General features: G+C 40.7%; 1 protein-coding gene across 1 annotated transcript in view; it reads left to right on the forward strand.

Annotated features, from left to right (window-relative positions):
• Positions 1-15,360, forward strand: part of LOC112107988 (adenylate cyclase type 1) — a 215,664-nt gene that overhangs the window by 183,633 nt on the left and 16,671 nt on the right. Inside the window, exons 13-15 of the mRNA XM_024201932.2 lie at positions 2,077-2,166; positions 5,133-5,389; positions 6,145-6,271. Coding sequence (XP_024057700.2) covers positions 2,077-2,166; positions 5,133-5,389; positions 6,145-6,271 — 474 coding nt within the window. The remainder of the gene's footprint in view (positions 1-2,076; positions 2,167-5,132; positions 5,390-6,144; positions 6,272-15,360) is intronic.

The following is a 15,360-nucleotide window of genomic DNA, read 5'->3' on the forward strand; positions in this document are numbered from 1 at the left end:
ATCACCTGTGTAAGATGCATATTGGACTTTGTTCCTGGCTATGAGTTCTGTCCCCTGCTGCACTTTGTAGTATTTGTCACAATGCTGACCCTTTCCCCTTATCATAACACAGTAGATTTTCAGCAGTTGATTCTCATAGTGGACAATGTGTGAAGATACTGTGTGCAGACCAAGTTTACTGCTGTAGGAAAGATTTGTTCCACAATATTATCATTGTTTTATTAATGTTATATCCCAGATGTTCCATCATATTTTAATGATATTGACAGATGATCAAATTGATTCCTGGCGTAACTTTATTGCACTCACTAGGGATCAGTTTATCCCATTCTGTTTTAAACATGTTGTTTATAGCAATCTACTATTGATATTACAATAATGGTTTCTCTTGTTACATCCATGTGGGGTGTTATCCCTTGGTCCACATCGAAGCCAGGATGTATTTCAAGATCACATAATACACACTGAGTTTTGTTTTCCTCTGTTAGTGTAATAAATTAGCCACAGAATTGGTATTCCTATGTTTTTTGCAATACAAATGAGTACAGTTCACCTGCAATCACCGACCATACATTCTGTCACTGCCATGCATAGGGGTGACATAAACCCAGTGAGTCCATGTCTCCACATGTGAAAGGGAGAGCAGGAGTTCCAGTGCATGATACCTGTTCCTACAGAAGCCCCTTTGTGGTACTCTGCAGTGAGGTGTATATGGTATTTTCTCTGTTCCTCATGCAGTTCGGAGGATACCATGTGTAAGCCAATTGAATTGGGAAGACTCATTAATCTCTAGTTGGCCTAGCCACCATTAGAGGGGGAAACATCCCCAGCTTCAGAATCTACTGAATTCAATTCCCAGTACAGGCCAGTATTTGTAACCTCTGGGTGAATCGTCAGCAGCTGGGATCGAACATGGGACAGCTGAATCTTTAATAGATGGCCCTCTATTGCCTGAGCCAAAAAGATGCACCTCTCTTAGCCAAAGCTGTAGCAGGCTCATTAATCTTAGTTGGCCTAGCCACCACTAGAGGGGGACAGAGTGCCATACCAACCAAGCATGGCTTACATATATTTACCAGCAGGCATACAAAAATTGGTTCTCCCTCATCGTCACTGGCCTAAGCCAAATCCAGCCCAGATGGGGCTAAGCACCTTCCTTGTCTTAGAAGCACACTGATGTTCCCCCACTGAAACTCCTTTGTCTTCTAGGTCCTGGTCCTGGTCCTGCTCCCATTCAAGTCATTGGGGGTTGACTTGAATGGTGCAGGATCAAGCCCCAAGCTATAGCAAATGTGCCACTTATTTGCAAGCCAAGGGGATAAGGAAGCAAGCAGCTCCCCATGGGACCAAAGTAGATCAGTATAACTCAACCCAGCACGAGTGCACATTCCAGGCAAACTGTTACCCTCCCTTTCCCACTTTCTACCCAAGAGCTTCATTTATATTGAGGGCAAGTGCTCAGATACTTAGATGAACATGAATGATGAGAGAGGGATGCTCAAGACTCTGCCTTCATTAACCATCTTTGCTCCATACTGCTTTTCCTAGTCTGACAAATTAGATTACTTTTTTAAATATGGGCTCTACTAATTAAAACTCAACTGGCATTCACTGTTACTGAACTATCAGTACAAAATTCTGTGTGGTATGTATGGTCTGGAATCTTGGGTTGCTGTCTACAATTGACAGTTTCCAAACCATACAGTTATAATGTTTGTTTGTTTTCGTTTCTTCACATGTACAGAATAGAATGCTAATTAGAGCATTCTAATTTGTTGTATTTATCGTGAACAGAAATCCTATTAAAAACAAAATAAAAGCCAGTTTTAATTATAGTGAGAAATAACTTACAAATCTGTTTTCTTTTTGTTACAGAAAACATGACTGTCCTTAAAATATTTGTGCACATTTCTTATTTTATTATTAAAATTTGGAATTTATAGCACAGGCAGAATTCACATATCTATTCCCTATTTTATTTGACATCCTATCCTTGTAAACAATAACATACCCATTTTTTACATTATTTGGATTTAAAATATCCTTATTTTACAATCTTTTTTTTTTCTCCTGCAGTGTTTTCCAGGGTGCCTGACAATACAGATTCGTACCGTTTTATGTATTTTTATTGTGATCTTAATTTACTCTGTGGCTCAAGGGTGCGTGGTGAGTATACAACTATAAGCCAAATATATAAAGTTTAACATTAAGTTTAAGAACAATCTGTTATAGATCGCATTTAGTCTCCCACCTCATTCCATTTTCTTTCTCTCTCATGCACAAAATATGTAAATATATTAATAAAGTATCTATAGCAATGGGGTGTGATTTAAAGGCTATATTAGTTATGAGTAGTGGAAGCCACTAGTAAGCTATACAATTCATTCCAAATTAGTGCTGAAATAAATCTTCATATCAAACCACACCATCATATGTTCTGCATATGTCACATACTTTACAGAAGAATTATGTTTGAAATGTTCAGTACTGGACCAGGGACCAGCTGAACATCTGATATTTTGTGACTTGTCAGGGAATCCACACTTTCAAATGGAATAACACATTTATTTCTATACCTGATAGATCATGAGAGATCAGATCTTGAAATCACGACAGTATTATGTAATGAAAGGAGGTATATAAATATATTAGTCATAATGTCCATCTATCTCTTAGGCCTGTGTAATTGCTCTGGTATAGAGTTATAGGTGTTCAGCACTTTTGAAAATCAGGCCACTTGTTTAAGTGCTTAGGATCCCAGGTTTGAAAATGTGGGCACAAATATATATAAAAAGCAAGAGAAATAACACTGGGCCTGATCCAGATCCCACTGAAGCCAAAGAGAGTCTTTCCATTAACATGTTAGGCTTTGAATATATTACAAGATGGCTGATGCTGTCTGTTAAATGTGGTGTGTCACAATATGGCATTCTAGAACTAAAAGCCAAGCTAGAGAAGCAGAGTGGTGCAGCAGAGGCTAGAAGCTCTGTATTTCTAAATTCTTTTCCTGGCTCCTCAATTGAATTGATGTCTGACCTTGGGCATGTCACATGACTTCTCTGTGGCTCAGTTTCCTAACCTCTAAAATTGACATAGTAATATCTACCTATCCACTTCACAGAAGTGTTGTGAGGGTTGATTACCTACTGTTTATAAAACATTTAAAGATGTATAGTGCCAAGTATTATGGAGACCTTTTATGGCTAAAAAAAAGATTCAACTCCTCACAGGCATCCCCCTCCCCAAGAGGTATTTAGATATCTGCAGGGAAATTAGGTATTTGAATTACCTAAACCACTACTTTCACATCCTGCTATTTGGCTACTCCCTAGAGTAAAAATCGCAAATAACACAGACTTTCTCGCTGAAATTACAGTGCTGTTCCAAGAAGTGCCGCCAGGAATTTAATCCCATCCTGTTGTAAGAATATCTACTTGTATGTATCTGTAATCATTTCTGAAGCAGCTTTTACACACCACCTTACATCTTCAAAGTATTTAATAAAAGCCTCACTTCTCCGTCCCCTGTGAAATAAATATTACCCCTGTTTTGCACATAAGGAAAGTGAGATACAGAGATTGTGATGTCCAGGGCCACAGAGCAAGTCAATGGAAGAGTGGGGGCTAAAACTCAAAAGTTCCTGACCTCTCCAATCCTCAGTTTCTTTCACTACACCATGCTGCATCTCACATCTGTAGTTTTACACTTTAGTGTAGCAATAACTTATAACCTTTCAAATGTTTTGGGGAGCTGTTTAATCAGTAGAATAAGTTCCTGCAAAAACCCTTCCAGAATTGTTCACGATCAGATAGATGTTGAGGTTTCACCTTAGTTAGTTACAGAGCAGATGGTGTTTTCCTGGATGAGTTGCGTATCATTTACAAAGCCCTTGAACGTTTCTAAGTTTTGAAATGTTGGCTGCTGTGTAGTGCAAGTGACATTTTTAAGTAAGCTGTTGAACAAAATTGTGTTCAATTAATTTTTTGCTTCCCTCTTTCTGATTTTGTATCACAAGATTAGCTATTAAGTATTTATCTCGTAGTCTCATCTTCTTAAATGATTGTAACTGCCTATAAAATGTACTGCGTCATCACCTTTCAGACTGTCACTGATTTTATGGCACACTATAAAATTTCATTATCGGTGGTTAATACTTTTTTAGAAGACTAATAATAGATTTCAGAATAGAAGGAGAGTACAGATAGAGCTTATCTGTAGGTGCCTACTAACACTGATGTCCTCCTAAACCCACATTACCACCACACTCTCCCATTTAATGTTAACTCCAGTCCTCCCCAATGGTGTAAGATAAAAAGCTGATGTGTGATTATAATAACAAAAATGTTGGGACAAGATCATGCACTTGGGATTCCTCACTTTCCGGGCTGTTGGAATTGGGATGTGTCACTGACATCATCTTTGGAAGAATTTGATCATACTTCCTCCCAGCTGGAGGATGAGTGCCAAACTAATGGTGGTTAGACTAGAGAGAAAAGGGAGATAGGATCCCTAGCCTTAATTATCTGTGGATCTCTGCTTTTCCTGCTTATCCATATCTGGCTTATTTGAATCTGTTATGATTATTGATGTAATTCACGTTTAGCTGCATAGATGAAAGAGAATAATTACATACCTCTTATCTTTCATCAGAGATTTAAAAATTGTTTTACGTCTGTGACTTGATTTTTTTTTAAATTGTTAGAGTTTAGTCAGTGTGTGTATAATCAACATGCTTCTTCCTCTGATGTGTGTAAGAACTATTCTAGCAAAGATCGCCACTTATATGGGTATTAAAATACTTTTAAATATTAATAAATAGATATTTTCTTGGGTCCTTTTGTTGCTTGAGCACTGAAAAGGGAGAGGGTTTTTTTAACTATGTTCAAACTCTAATTCTCCACCTTTGCTGCCATCTAGTGGATTGGGAGCATGATTCCTGCCTCAAGTAGAGGTGGAAATGTGCTAGAAGAGGAAGAATAGTCTTGTTATTAAGAGGCAAGTCTAGGAGTTGGGAAATATGAGGTCTGTTTCTGACTTGAGAATCTGATTGAGGGAAGAGGGCTATAACCAGGCCCAAGAGCTACTGAACTTCTGATGGAGTGTTTCATTTTAAACCCTGCTGTTTTCCCCAGGTTGGATGCATGCCTTGGGTATGGAGTACGAATTCCAGCAGTTCCATTGTTATCATTTCTCCCGGTGGAATGAATAAAACAATGAATGAACTTCCATGTGATACAGCCCATTATGCTTTCCTTTCCTGCGTTGTGGGGACTCTTACCTTGGCAATATTTCTACGTGTCTCTTCCTTGCCAAAAATGATCCTCCTGCTTTTTGTTACTATTTTGTACATAGTTGTTCTGGAACTCAGCGGATACAGAAAAGCAGTAGGGTAAGTACACTGTAAAGTTAAGGAAAGTAGTAGCATTATGGATGGTCCAAAACATTGCCGACTCCGTTTTACTACTCTTGTTCTAAAACACTGCAGTACTGTGTAAGAGACAGATACTGAGAGATGCTCAACTCCCAGTACCTTGCAGGATCTGGCTATTGTGGTAATATTCATGAGTGGAACATTTGCTTTTGTGAACTAACAGCTATGGCCTGGTTCCCCATTGCGTTACTCCAGTTTTACACTGGTGTAACAGAGTTGATTTCATTGGAGTCACACTCACTGGTTTAAAAATGGTGTTAACAGAGCAGTGAATGAAGCCCTTATGTGTAATTGAAATGCTGAAATAATGTTAAACAAAGCTACACACATGTACATGGTGCATATTAGTACCTGGTACATATTATCTACATTTATGCTCTTGATGGGTAAGACCCTGAAGCAATTGGGCACACTTTGTTTTGGGGCATGGTGCAGGGATCATACAGCAGTGTCAGCCTGTGCACTGACAGTATTTGCATGCTGCATTTTGAGAAGGGGCTAGTGGTTTGGGGTGCCTCCATTTCTGTGTGCCTAAATTTAAAGGATCCTGATTTTCAGAGGATGAATACTCAGCACTTTGACAATCATACCCTTTCAGTGTGTTTCAAGTGTGGCACCCCAAATCACTAGTCACTTTTGAGAATTTAGACCAAGGTTTTTTGCTTTAAAAGATCTGTATTAACTTATGCGTTCTTTCTTTTTTTTTTTTAAAGGGGTGGCTCCTTTTATATGCGTGGCTATGAACCTATATTAGCCATTTTGCTGTTTTCTTGTGCTCTGGCACTTCATTCCAGGCAGGTGGACTTGAAGTTACGTCTGGACTACCTCTGGGCTGTGCAGGCAAGGCACTTATTTTTCTTTCCAAAACACACACACAAAATGTTGTCTAATTGTTTTGTATGCTGTCCATTCATATTTCGCACATTGGCTAGGCAAAACAAAACTCCGTATTTGTTGTGGCTCACCAGCAAAGGAGTCCCTTATTTTCTTTCCACATGCAACTTCACAATATTTTTCCTCCAAGAACTGAATCTTATGGGCGTTAATGTCTTACAATAATACATCAAAATTAGAGTAACTTTATCTATATTGGGAATTTCATATTAAGAAATGTAATCAACTAAACAGTGTTATAGAATTGTTATAGAGAAGATAGATCAAAAGCTTCTGCTCACCTCGTCTCATGCCACAACAGGGCCGGGGCGGAGCGGCATTCAATTACAATAAACAGTGGCAAATTCAAAACTGATAAAAGGAAATACTTTTTCACACAATGTTTAATTAAACTGCAGAACTTATTGCCACAGGAAGTTGTTGAGACCAAGAACTTGGCAAGATTCAAAGGGTTTGGCCATTTACATAGAAAACAGGAATATCCAGAACTATCATAATTAAAAAATGAAAGGGATATTAAACCTTGTGCATAAGTCAATCTCTGTACAAGGTCAGGATGAGTCCTGATGTGGGAGTAGAATATCCCACATCTGCTTACTGCAGGGTTCTTGCACCTTCCTCTGAAGCATCTGGTGATGACTACTGTCAGAGAGAGAGGATACTGGACTAGGTGGACATTGGGTCTGATCCAGAATGAGAATTCCAATGTTCCTATATATCCTGGTGGCCAAATTCTGTGCTGACCTATACCACATTGAATGCAGTGGCAATGGGATTGCACCAGGTATAAATTATCACCGCATTTGGTCTGCTGTGTAAGGACAAAATTGTAATGTATGGGACATGTGCTGCAAATAACTGGAATAATTGGGTAGCAATTGGCCCTATAGAGGCTGGTGCATAGTGGTGGTTTGTGGGAGGAACCTTCTGAGCCGTAACTATGTGGATCCATTGGCTTTAATGCTGTGTACCGCAGTAGTCAGTATTCCAGCCAGGAGGTGGAGTAGCAACTGTGGAGGGGATGCTTTGCAGCTCCAAAGCTTGCCTGAGAATCAGAGGTGAATTCCATCCTTCCAAACCCTGCTAAATACTCTCCACAAAACTCAGTTTTTCATACCCAGCTTGGAGAAGAAAATTGTGCATCCCTAAGGAATATGATCCTTAAAACTTAAAAGGCCTTACTTTTATAATTTTACAAACTGAAATGTATAGAAGAAACGGGAGTTTCATGTGCTTCCCTGAAGTTGGGGGCATATCCCCAGAAGCCCATGGTCCTCAGGGACCATTCCAGAAGCTGAACTTTGCTGGGGATAGCGGCACCCTGGCCAGGTCCCTTTTCTTCTAGAATCACCCCCTGAGCTTGGGTGGGCAGCCTCGGAGCCACTATGGGGACTCATTGCGCCCAGAGGTGGTGCTGACTCCGCTGGCTGTAGTACCCCAAACTTTTATTTGGATATCTTCTTATAAGTGTTTTGCAAAGTGGTGTATTCTGTAGTCTCCTATTACATTCAAAGTGGCAAAGAAATCACAAATAATGACAAATGAAGTGGGGTGGTAATGACAAAACTCTACACCAGTGGAGATTCATTACAACCAAAATTTACTTTACACTGTCTTTCACGTCACTTAGCTGTATCCAGGCTCGCCATCAGGCTGATCCTGTAGAACAGGGCTCGGCAACCTTTCAGAAGTGGTGTGCCGAGTCTTCATTTAGTCACTCTAATTTAAGGTTTTGCGTGCCAGTAATACATTTTAACGTTTTTAGGTCTCTTTCTATACGTCTATAATATATAACTAAACTATTGTTGTATGTAAAGTAAATAAGGTTTTCAAAATGTTTAAGAAGCTTCATTTAAAATTAAATTAAAATGCAGAGCCCCCCCGGACCGGTGGCCAGGACCCGGGCAGTGTGAGTGCCACTGAAAATCAGCTCACGTGCCGCCTTTGGCACACATGCCATAGGTTGCCTACCTCTGCTGTAGAACCTTACCTGCATGAGTAGCCCCATTTGTGACACTGCAGTGTGAAGGATTTTCTTTTTGTTCAATGTTTTGTTTATTTACATTTGTACCAATAATTAATGCTGCTCCTACTGATTGCCCAATGATTTATAAACCACATCCTGCCTACCCCATGCTGCATGGCAATCTAGTCCTAATAAAATCATGTTTTAAACATCACAGAGGCGTCCAGAGAGCAGCACCACTGTTAATAAGGATATAAAGAGGAATCAATTAGTTACTTATAATCTTTCTACTATCTGAAGGCTGGTTTAAAATGTAGATATTTCCTGTTAGCATTTTGGATGGATTTTAAATATTCAGAATAATATTAGGTCAAAACTCAGAGTGTTTATTACTTATTTGTTTGTATAGTGTATATGTCTTACACGTTTCTACAGTGCCCATCTCTGTAATATCTCAGGGTACATCTACACTACAGGTGGGAGTCGATTTAAGATACGCAAATTCAGCTACGTGAATAGCGTAGCTGAATTCGACGTATCACAGCCGACTTACCCCGTTGTGAGGACGGCGGCAAAATCGACTTCTGCGGCTTTTTGTCGGCGGCGCTTACTACCACCTCCGCTGGTGGAGTTAGAGCGCCGATTCGGGGATTGATTGTCGCGTCCCAATGGGACGCGATAAATCAATCCCCGAGAGGTCGATTTCTACCCGCCGATTCAGGCGGGTAGTATAGACCAGACCTCAGCCTGATTTTCATCATTGCCCCTAATACTTTATAGAGTTAACAGATGATACAGCATATGGCAGAGATTGTATATGTCACCTTATAAGATGGCTGTCTACGACTGATTAATATGTATAGGCGTTTATACTCCATGGAAAATCCAGCAATACAAGTCTGGCCCAAATCCTGAAAAATGTAGAGTATCCACAGCTCTAATTGACTTTGATGGGAGTGACAGGTGCTAAGGATTTGGTCCCTGTTTTTCTCTGTTTCCTAATTGATCACAATCTAGCCCTTTTATATCATGCAAATTGCATAGGCAGCACACTTAAATTAAATACCTGACTCTTAAAGATAGAAAGTGGTGTTCTAGGAAAATGGTGACCCAGGGACAGTGGGGGTTTTTTGAAGTATTTAGGCTCTTAAAGATATAGGTAGACATCTAGTAGGATTTTTAAAAGTGCCTAGGCACCTAACTCCCATTGGAAGCTGAAATGAGGTGTCTAGGCTCCAGCGGACGTTAGGTACCTCAGCACCAATGGAAAGTCAGGTGCCTAGGCACTTCTGAGAATTACACTAGGTGCCTATCTGCATCTTTAGGTGCCTAAATACCTTTACAAATCTGACCCCAAATGAAAAGCTTATGTTTTTTTTCCTTCACTGAGGGTTCAGTTCTGCTCTCTTAAAGCAAAACTCACATGAAATTCCAATTTCTTTCAGACATTTGAGTTTGGTGAAAGACTGGGGTGAGGGGAGGTGTCGAAGCTGAATTTAAATTCAATGTGTGCACAAAGAACCAGGAAACACAGTCTGAGACATGTAAGAAATTCTCGCCGTAGACCACATGTGCCAAGACCTGCTGAATAGCCACTGCTCCTAAAACTTCTGCTACTGCAAATGTACATGACTTAAGCCAGTTTCGTTCAGAGAAGAGTGTTACTGAAACAACTGAGAAACAGGAAAGAGAATATTGTTTAATAACGTTTTAGTATTCCCTAAGAGAAACAACTAAGTAAAGTATTACATGGTAAGATTCTTCTTCAGTAATTCCCAATAAATGTAGGTAATCATTAGAGGTAGGTAAAAATTGACAACATGAGCTAAGAAAGGAGTAATATGATAATTCTCTAACCCCATTAACACAATGGCTGTCTCAGATCTCTTAGCTCCAATTGTGACACCAAAAAAAGTTTTGTTTGAGGAAACCAAATTTTGGGCCTGTAGCCAAAATTAAGTAAATCAACAAAATTTGTTTCAGGCAGAAGTGAAGGTAGTTTACAAAGGTTAAGGTTATGTAACCAAGGAACAGAAATATTACAATAATAATAATAATTAATAATATGCCAAATCATGTGTATGAACAAACTTTGTGATTGCTACAAACAGTTAAAATATTTGTGTACGTATTTTCTGTTCACACTTGCGATTAATCAGCATAGAGCTGGTTAAAAAAAATGTATTTTTGTTTCTGAAAAAAACTTTAAAGTAAACCAAAAACCAAAGAAGTTCTTACAAAAATTTCCATTTTCTCAAAAAGCCATTTTTATCCCCCAAAAAAGTTTTGATATAGTTTTCAAACAGCTCATGTGTTTTATATGACTAATCATATGTGTGAATTGCAAATATTCACATGAGTACTTTAACAGTATGTGCAATCATAAAGTTTGCTTCTACAAAAGATTCAACAAACTGTTACAAATAATGAACAAATTAAAATGTCAAGAACCTGAAAAAGAGGTTAATCTTACCAGATAAATTATTCATTGTGAATTGTTTGCCCACTTCTGACATTTACCTGTTTTTCTGGGAAGGAAAATAAGGATAATCTTACTGTATGATTGCACCTTAAAGACTAACAGATTTATTTGGGCATAAGCTTTTGTGAGTAAAAACCTCACTTCTTCGGATGCATCCGAAGAAGTGAGGTTTTTACTCACAAAAGCTTATGCCCAAATAAATCTGTTAGTCTTTAAGGTGCCACCAGACTCCTTGTTGTTTTTGTAGATACAGACTAACACGGCTACCCCCTGATACTTTACTGTATGATTGTTTCTTTAGTTGAATTATTTAGGGAATACTAGAATGTCAGCCATTAATAATTTTCTAAGCTAGAATCTCTGTCCTAACTTCAGTTTTGCAGTCTGTAGGCCAGAATTTCAAAGTTTTTTACATACCTAATGCTGAAAACCTGGCCCTGTTTATTCCATGTTCACAAAATTGCTTATTGATATATTGTCTCTTTCTTGTGATTTTAGTGCCCCCTTCAGGTGATATGAATGTATTGGTAAAGGAACCGTGGTAGCCCAATTTATTTTTAACTGTATCACCAGATAGTGAAACTTTGTGTGATAATTTTTACCTAGTTAGTTACCTTACCAAAGCAGATCCTTTCTTGTCTATTAACTAATTGCATAGAATGTTTCAGCTGATCTCTATAACATAGAGCTTGAGAATTTGTCAGTACTTGTACACATTTTTTACTTGCTAAAGGGAATTTACTCCCTCTCTGCCTTAGCTTTTTGTAGGTCTGGCTGTTTTGCAACTATGTAATGCAAAGTTATAAGTCTACCCAGGTATCATGTTGACATTAGAAAACATGACATCAGAGAACTGTTTACTTTTATCAGAGGAAAAAAAGTCCTAATTTACAATATTGCAATTTTGAATTCTCAAAATGATACCAAAATGCCAGTAAATGCTATAACTACCAAACTACTGTGGTCCATATGACAGTTAGTTTTCTTGTTGCTTTTCCTACTGAGTTCCTGTCTCGTGTTTTTTCTCAATAATCTACTTTGTTCTTATATAAACAGCATGCTGTCAGCTATCCTGAACTAACCAATAGAAACAGAGGGCACACAGCGCAATGCTTGGATAATATTCAGGCATTGAACTATATGGATAATATTCAGTCCCTGAATGTAAATATCATCCCCCTATGAATATGGGTCTATTCCTCCTACTGCAGACCTCACACCATTTTTTCTTCTTTGTCAGCCTCTGTCTGGGCAGGGAAAGGGCCCAGCCAGATCTTCTCATCTCAGCTACATGGAGGGAGGGCAGCAGGAGTCTTTGCTATCCTCTTCAGGAGGCCCGAGGAGTGGAGCTAGAGTCATAGCAGTCATGTCCATCCCTCTGAAGGATAATGGGGTCCATAAGGGAAACAGTGACTGCCTCACTCCCCTCACCTCAGACACCTGAGGAGGGGAGTACTAGAGTTCTCTCTGCTGATGAAAATCAAAGGAAGTCTTTCCTCACCTCACTTTGAGACCTGGGATATCTTCATTCCTTAGAGCCTGGTAGGAAGTCTGCAGTTGCCACTGAGGCAAGGAGATCTTCTCTCTCCTCGCTGCTGACTTCCATGGAGATGAAGATGAGCGCTGCCTTAAGAGGTATAGGGAGGAAGGATCTCCAGAGCCTAGCAGCAGCAGAATTTTTAGTCCTCTTCCCTAACAGGGCATAATGAGAGGGGAGCACCTGTGGAATTCTTTACTCCCCTTTCCCCTGAGACTTGGGGAAGGTTCTGTTCCCCACACCCACTATCTGGTGAGGAGGAGAGGAGAGTGCATGAGCTGAAACACTACCTTCTGCTTGGGCCCAACACAGGCAGAACTCAGAGTGCATGACCAGCATGCTCCAAGCTCTGCTATCTATCTTAGGGTTTTATACTGCTGTCATCACCCTAGTATCTGAGTCCTTCCATGTAAAATCAACAGCAATAGCAAAGTCTCTAGTGGACTTCATGGGGTCTCTGGCACCTGTCCTTTTTTGGGTCAAAGCTTTACGTAGGATATGGTTTGGGTGTTTTTGTGGAGGGGGGTAGAGTTGTAGAATTGGTAGGGCTTTGGAATAGTGTGGGGGGGGTTATATTGTGAGTGTCACTTATATTGGAAACTCTTCCTCAGAGGAATGCTTTGCAGTCTTCCCTAAAGATGGTCAGGCTCTGGATTCACCTTATCTCTATCTGGATCCCTGGGACACGGAATGCTTTGTGCCCCCTCTCGTGTGCTTCCCTCCAGGATTTTGTGATCTGCATTGTGCCAGATGTTGTGGGGGTTCATAGATTGAAAATCAGTCTTTGATGTAGCTTTGGCTTAATCCATTAATTAGCTTGAAAATTAGGACCAAAGCTTTAAGCTGGCATCAGAAGCTGATGGAGACATTGGCGAGTCTTGATCACAAGCCTGATGTGCCCACTAGGGTGACCAGACGTCCCGATTTTATCGGGACTTTCCCGATATTTACTTGTTTGTCCCATATCCCTACCGATGTTCGGTCGGGATGCGAATTGTCCTGATATTTTGCACTCCGGCACACAGGCGGAGGGGGCTCGCGTCCCCCCGCCCCCAACTCAGCACCTGACCCACCCTGACTCTGCCCCCTCCCTGCCCCATTGGATCCCTCCCCAAATCCCCGCCCTGGCCCCGCCTCTTCCCCAAGCACACCGCATTCCTCCCCCTCCCCACTCCCTCCCAGGCTTGCACGAATCAGCTGTATGGCGGCGCAAGCGCTGGGAGGGAGGGGGAGAAGCAGGATGCGGCAGCCCACTCAGGGGAGGTGGAGGTGAGGGCGGGGCGGGGAGCTGCTGGTGGGGGCTCAGCCCCCACCATTTTTTCCTATGCTCTGGTGGCTCTTGTTTTTTGTTTTTTTGCTCCGCCGGTGCCCCTTCCTTCCCCCCCCCCCCCAATATTTCATGTCTCTCATCTGGTCACCCTAGTGCCCACTGTGGCTAAGGCATGGAAATGGCAAGTTGCTGCATTCTGTACCAGCTAGAGCCGGTGCATTGTCTTCCTATTCAGTGAGTTACAGCAGTCCAGTCTGCAGGTGACAAATGTATGGATCACTGTGGCCAGTTTCTCATTGGGGAGAAAGGGATGAAATTTCATAGCAAACTGGAAGTGAAAGAAGGTAGTTTTGGAAACTGATCCTCCTTTTTCATCCAAGTTTAGTGAATAGTCAAACAAGACCCTGAGGCTTTGCACCACTTTGACTAATGGGGACCGCCTGACTCTGGTGAAAGGTGGAGATACCATCTTGGCCAGTGCTGGCTCTTGGAAGTGTTTCCCCTTTGCACCCAGCATCACTTTGGTCTTGCCTGGGGTCAGCTTAAGCAGCTGCTCTTCATCCAAGAACTAATTTCTTGCAGGCATTCTGACATTTTAGTAGTGGTGGTTGAGTGTCGTCGGCCTCCTCTTGGCAGTTAAACCCACTACATATCACTATCTCTCCCAGTGGTAGATATGTAGATATTGAAGATCAGCAGGAATAGTATGGGTCCCTGCAAGGCTCCGCAGATGAGGACATTTGGAGAGGAGAACACCACTCTGAGTTCTGTTGGAGAGCAGTGGTTGGAGCCACTGTGGTGCTGGGCTATATACTCCTGTTGTGTCATGTAGGTGTGGTAATACCTTGTGGTCCCTACCTTTTTTAGTGCCACTAGAGCGGTCTCTGCTGTGCCCTGGTCTGAACCCTGATTGTGAGGCCTCCAGGATGTTGGCTGATATCACATGTTGATGAAGTTTGATGGTTAGTACTTGCTCAATTATTTTGCCCAGGAGTCGGAAGCATGGCCTAAAACTGGACAAATCAGAGTTAGAGGAATGCTAATCATGCACTCCTGCCTCAGATGGCCAAACAAATAGTGATTGAATAGCATTAATATCCATGCAGTGCTTCAAATTTTCTACTCCACTTACCCAGCCCTACTGTTAGACTACTCTGATTTGACCATATGTCTCCACACATCTGTTACATGACTGGAAGAATTTGGTATACTATTATTTTAACTTCTGTTCTGCCCCGTAATATTAATCTGGAGGGTATTTTGCTTCATACACAGTTATATGATAACACCCATGGTTCACTGTTTGTGGTGACTACATGACTATGCATATTCACCATTTAAAGGTATCTTGATCCTAATAAATACTAACAAGAAAGAAGGCCAAAACTGGAAGTGCTCCCAGAAGAGAACATTACATCTGTCTTACATCATGGTGTGCACATCACCACAGAACGTTACCTGATGGTTACATGGGATATTCCTCACACCTAACTTTATAAATTTTTGTATTCTGGTTTATTGATGTGTATTTCTTGTTTATCATTCACACTTCCATTTTGGTAAAGACACAGCTAACTAACAAGTATCCTTTTACAGATTTTTAAGGCCAGAGAGTACCATTATGATCATCTAGTCCGACCTCCAGCATAATATTATCATACTGACCTTCAAGAGTTTCTCTAGATTTCAGAGGTTCCTGTTTTTGAAAATGGTGGCCTTAAAAAATAGACACCTAAAATTGTGCCCCAAAATCCTTACAAGGCACCTAAATAAGTGCTCT

The sequence above is a fragment of the Terrapene carolina genome, unplaced genomic scaffold (genome assembly GCF_002925995.2).
Source record: "Terrapene carolina triunguis isolate 2854851 unplaced genomic scaffold, T_m_triunguis-2.0 Scaffold179, whole genome shotgun sequence".
Taxonomy (NCBI): domain Eukaryota; kingdom Metazoa; phylum Chordata; order Testudines; family Emydidae; genus Terrapene; species Terrapene triunguis.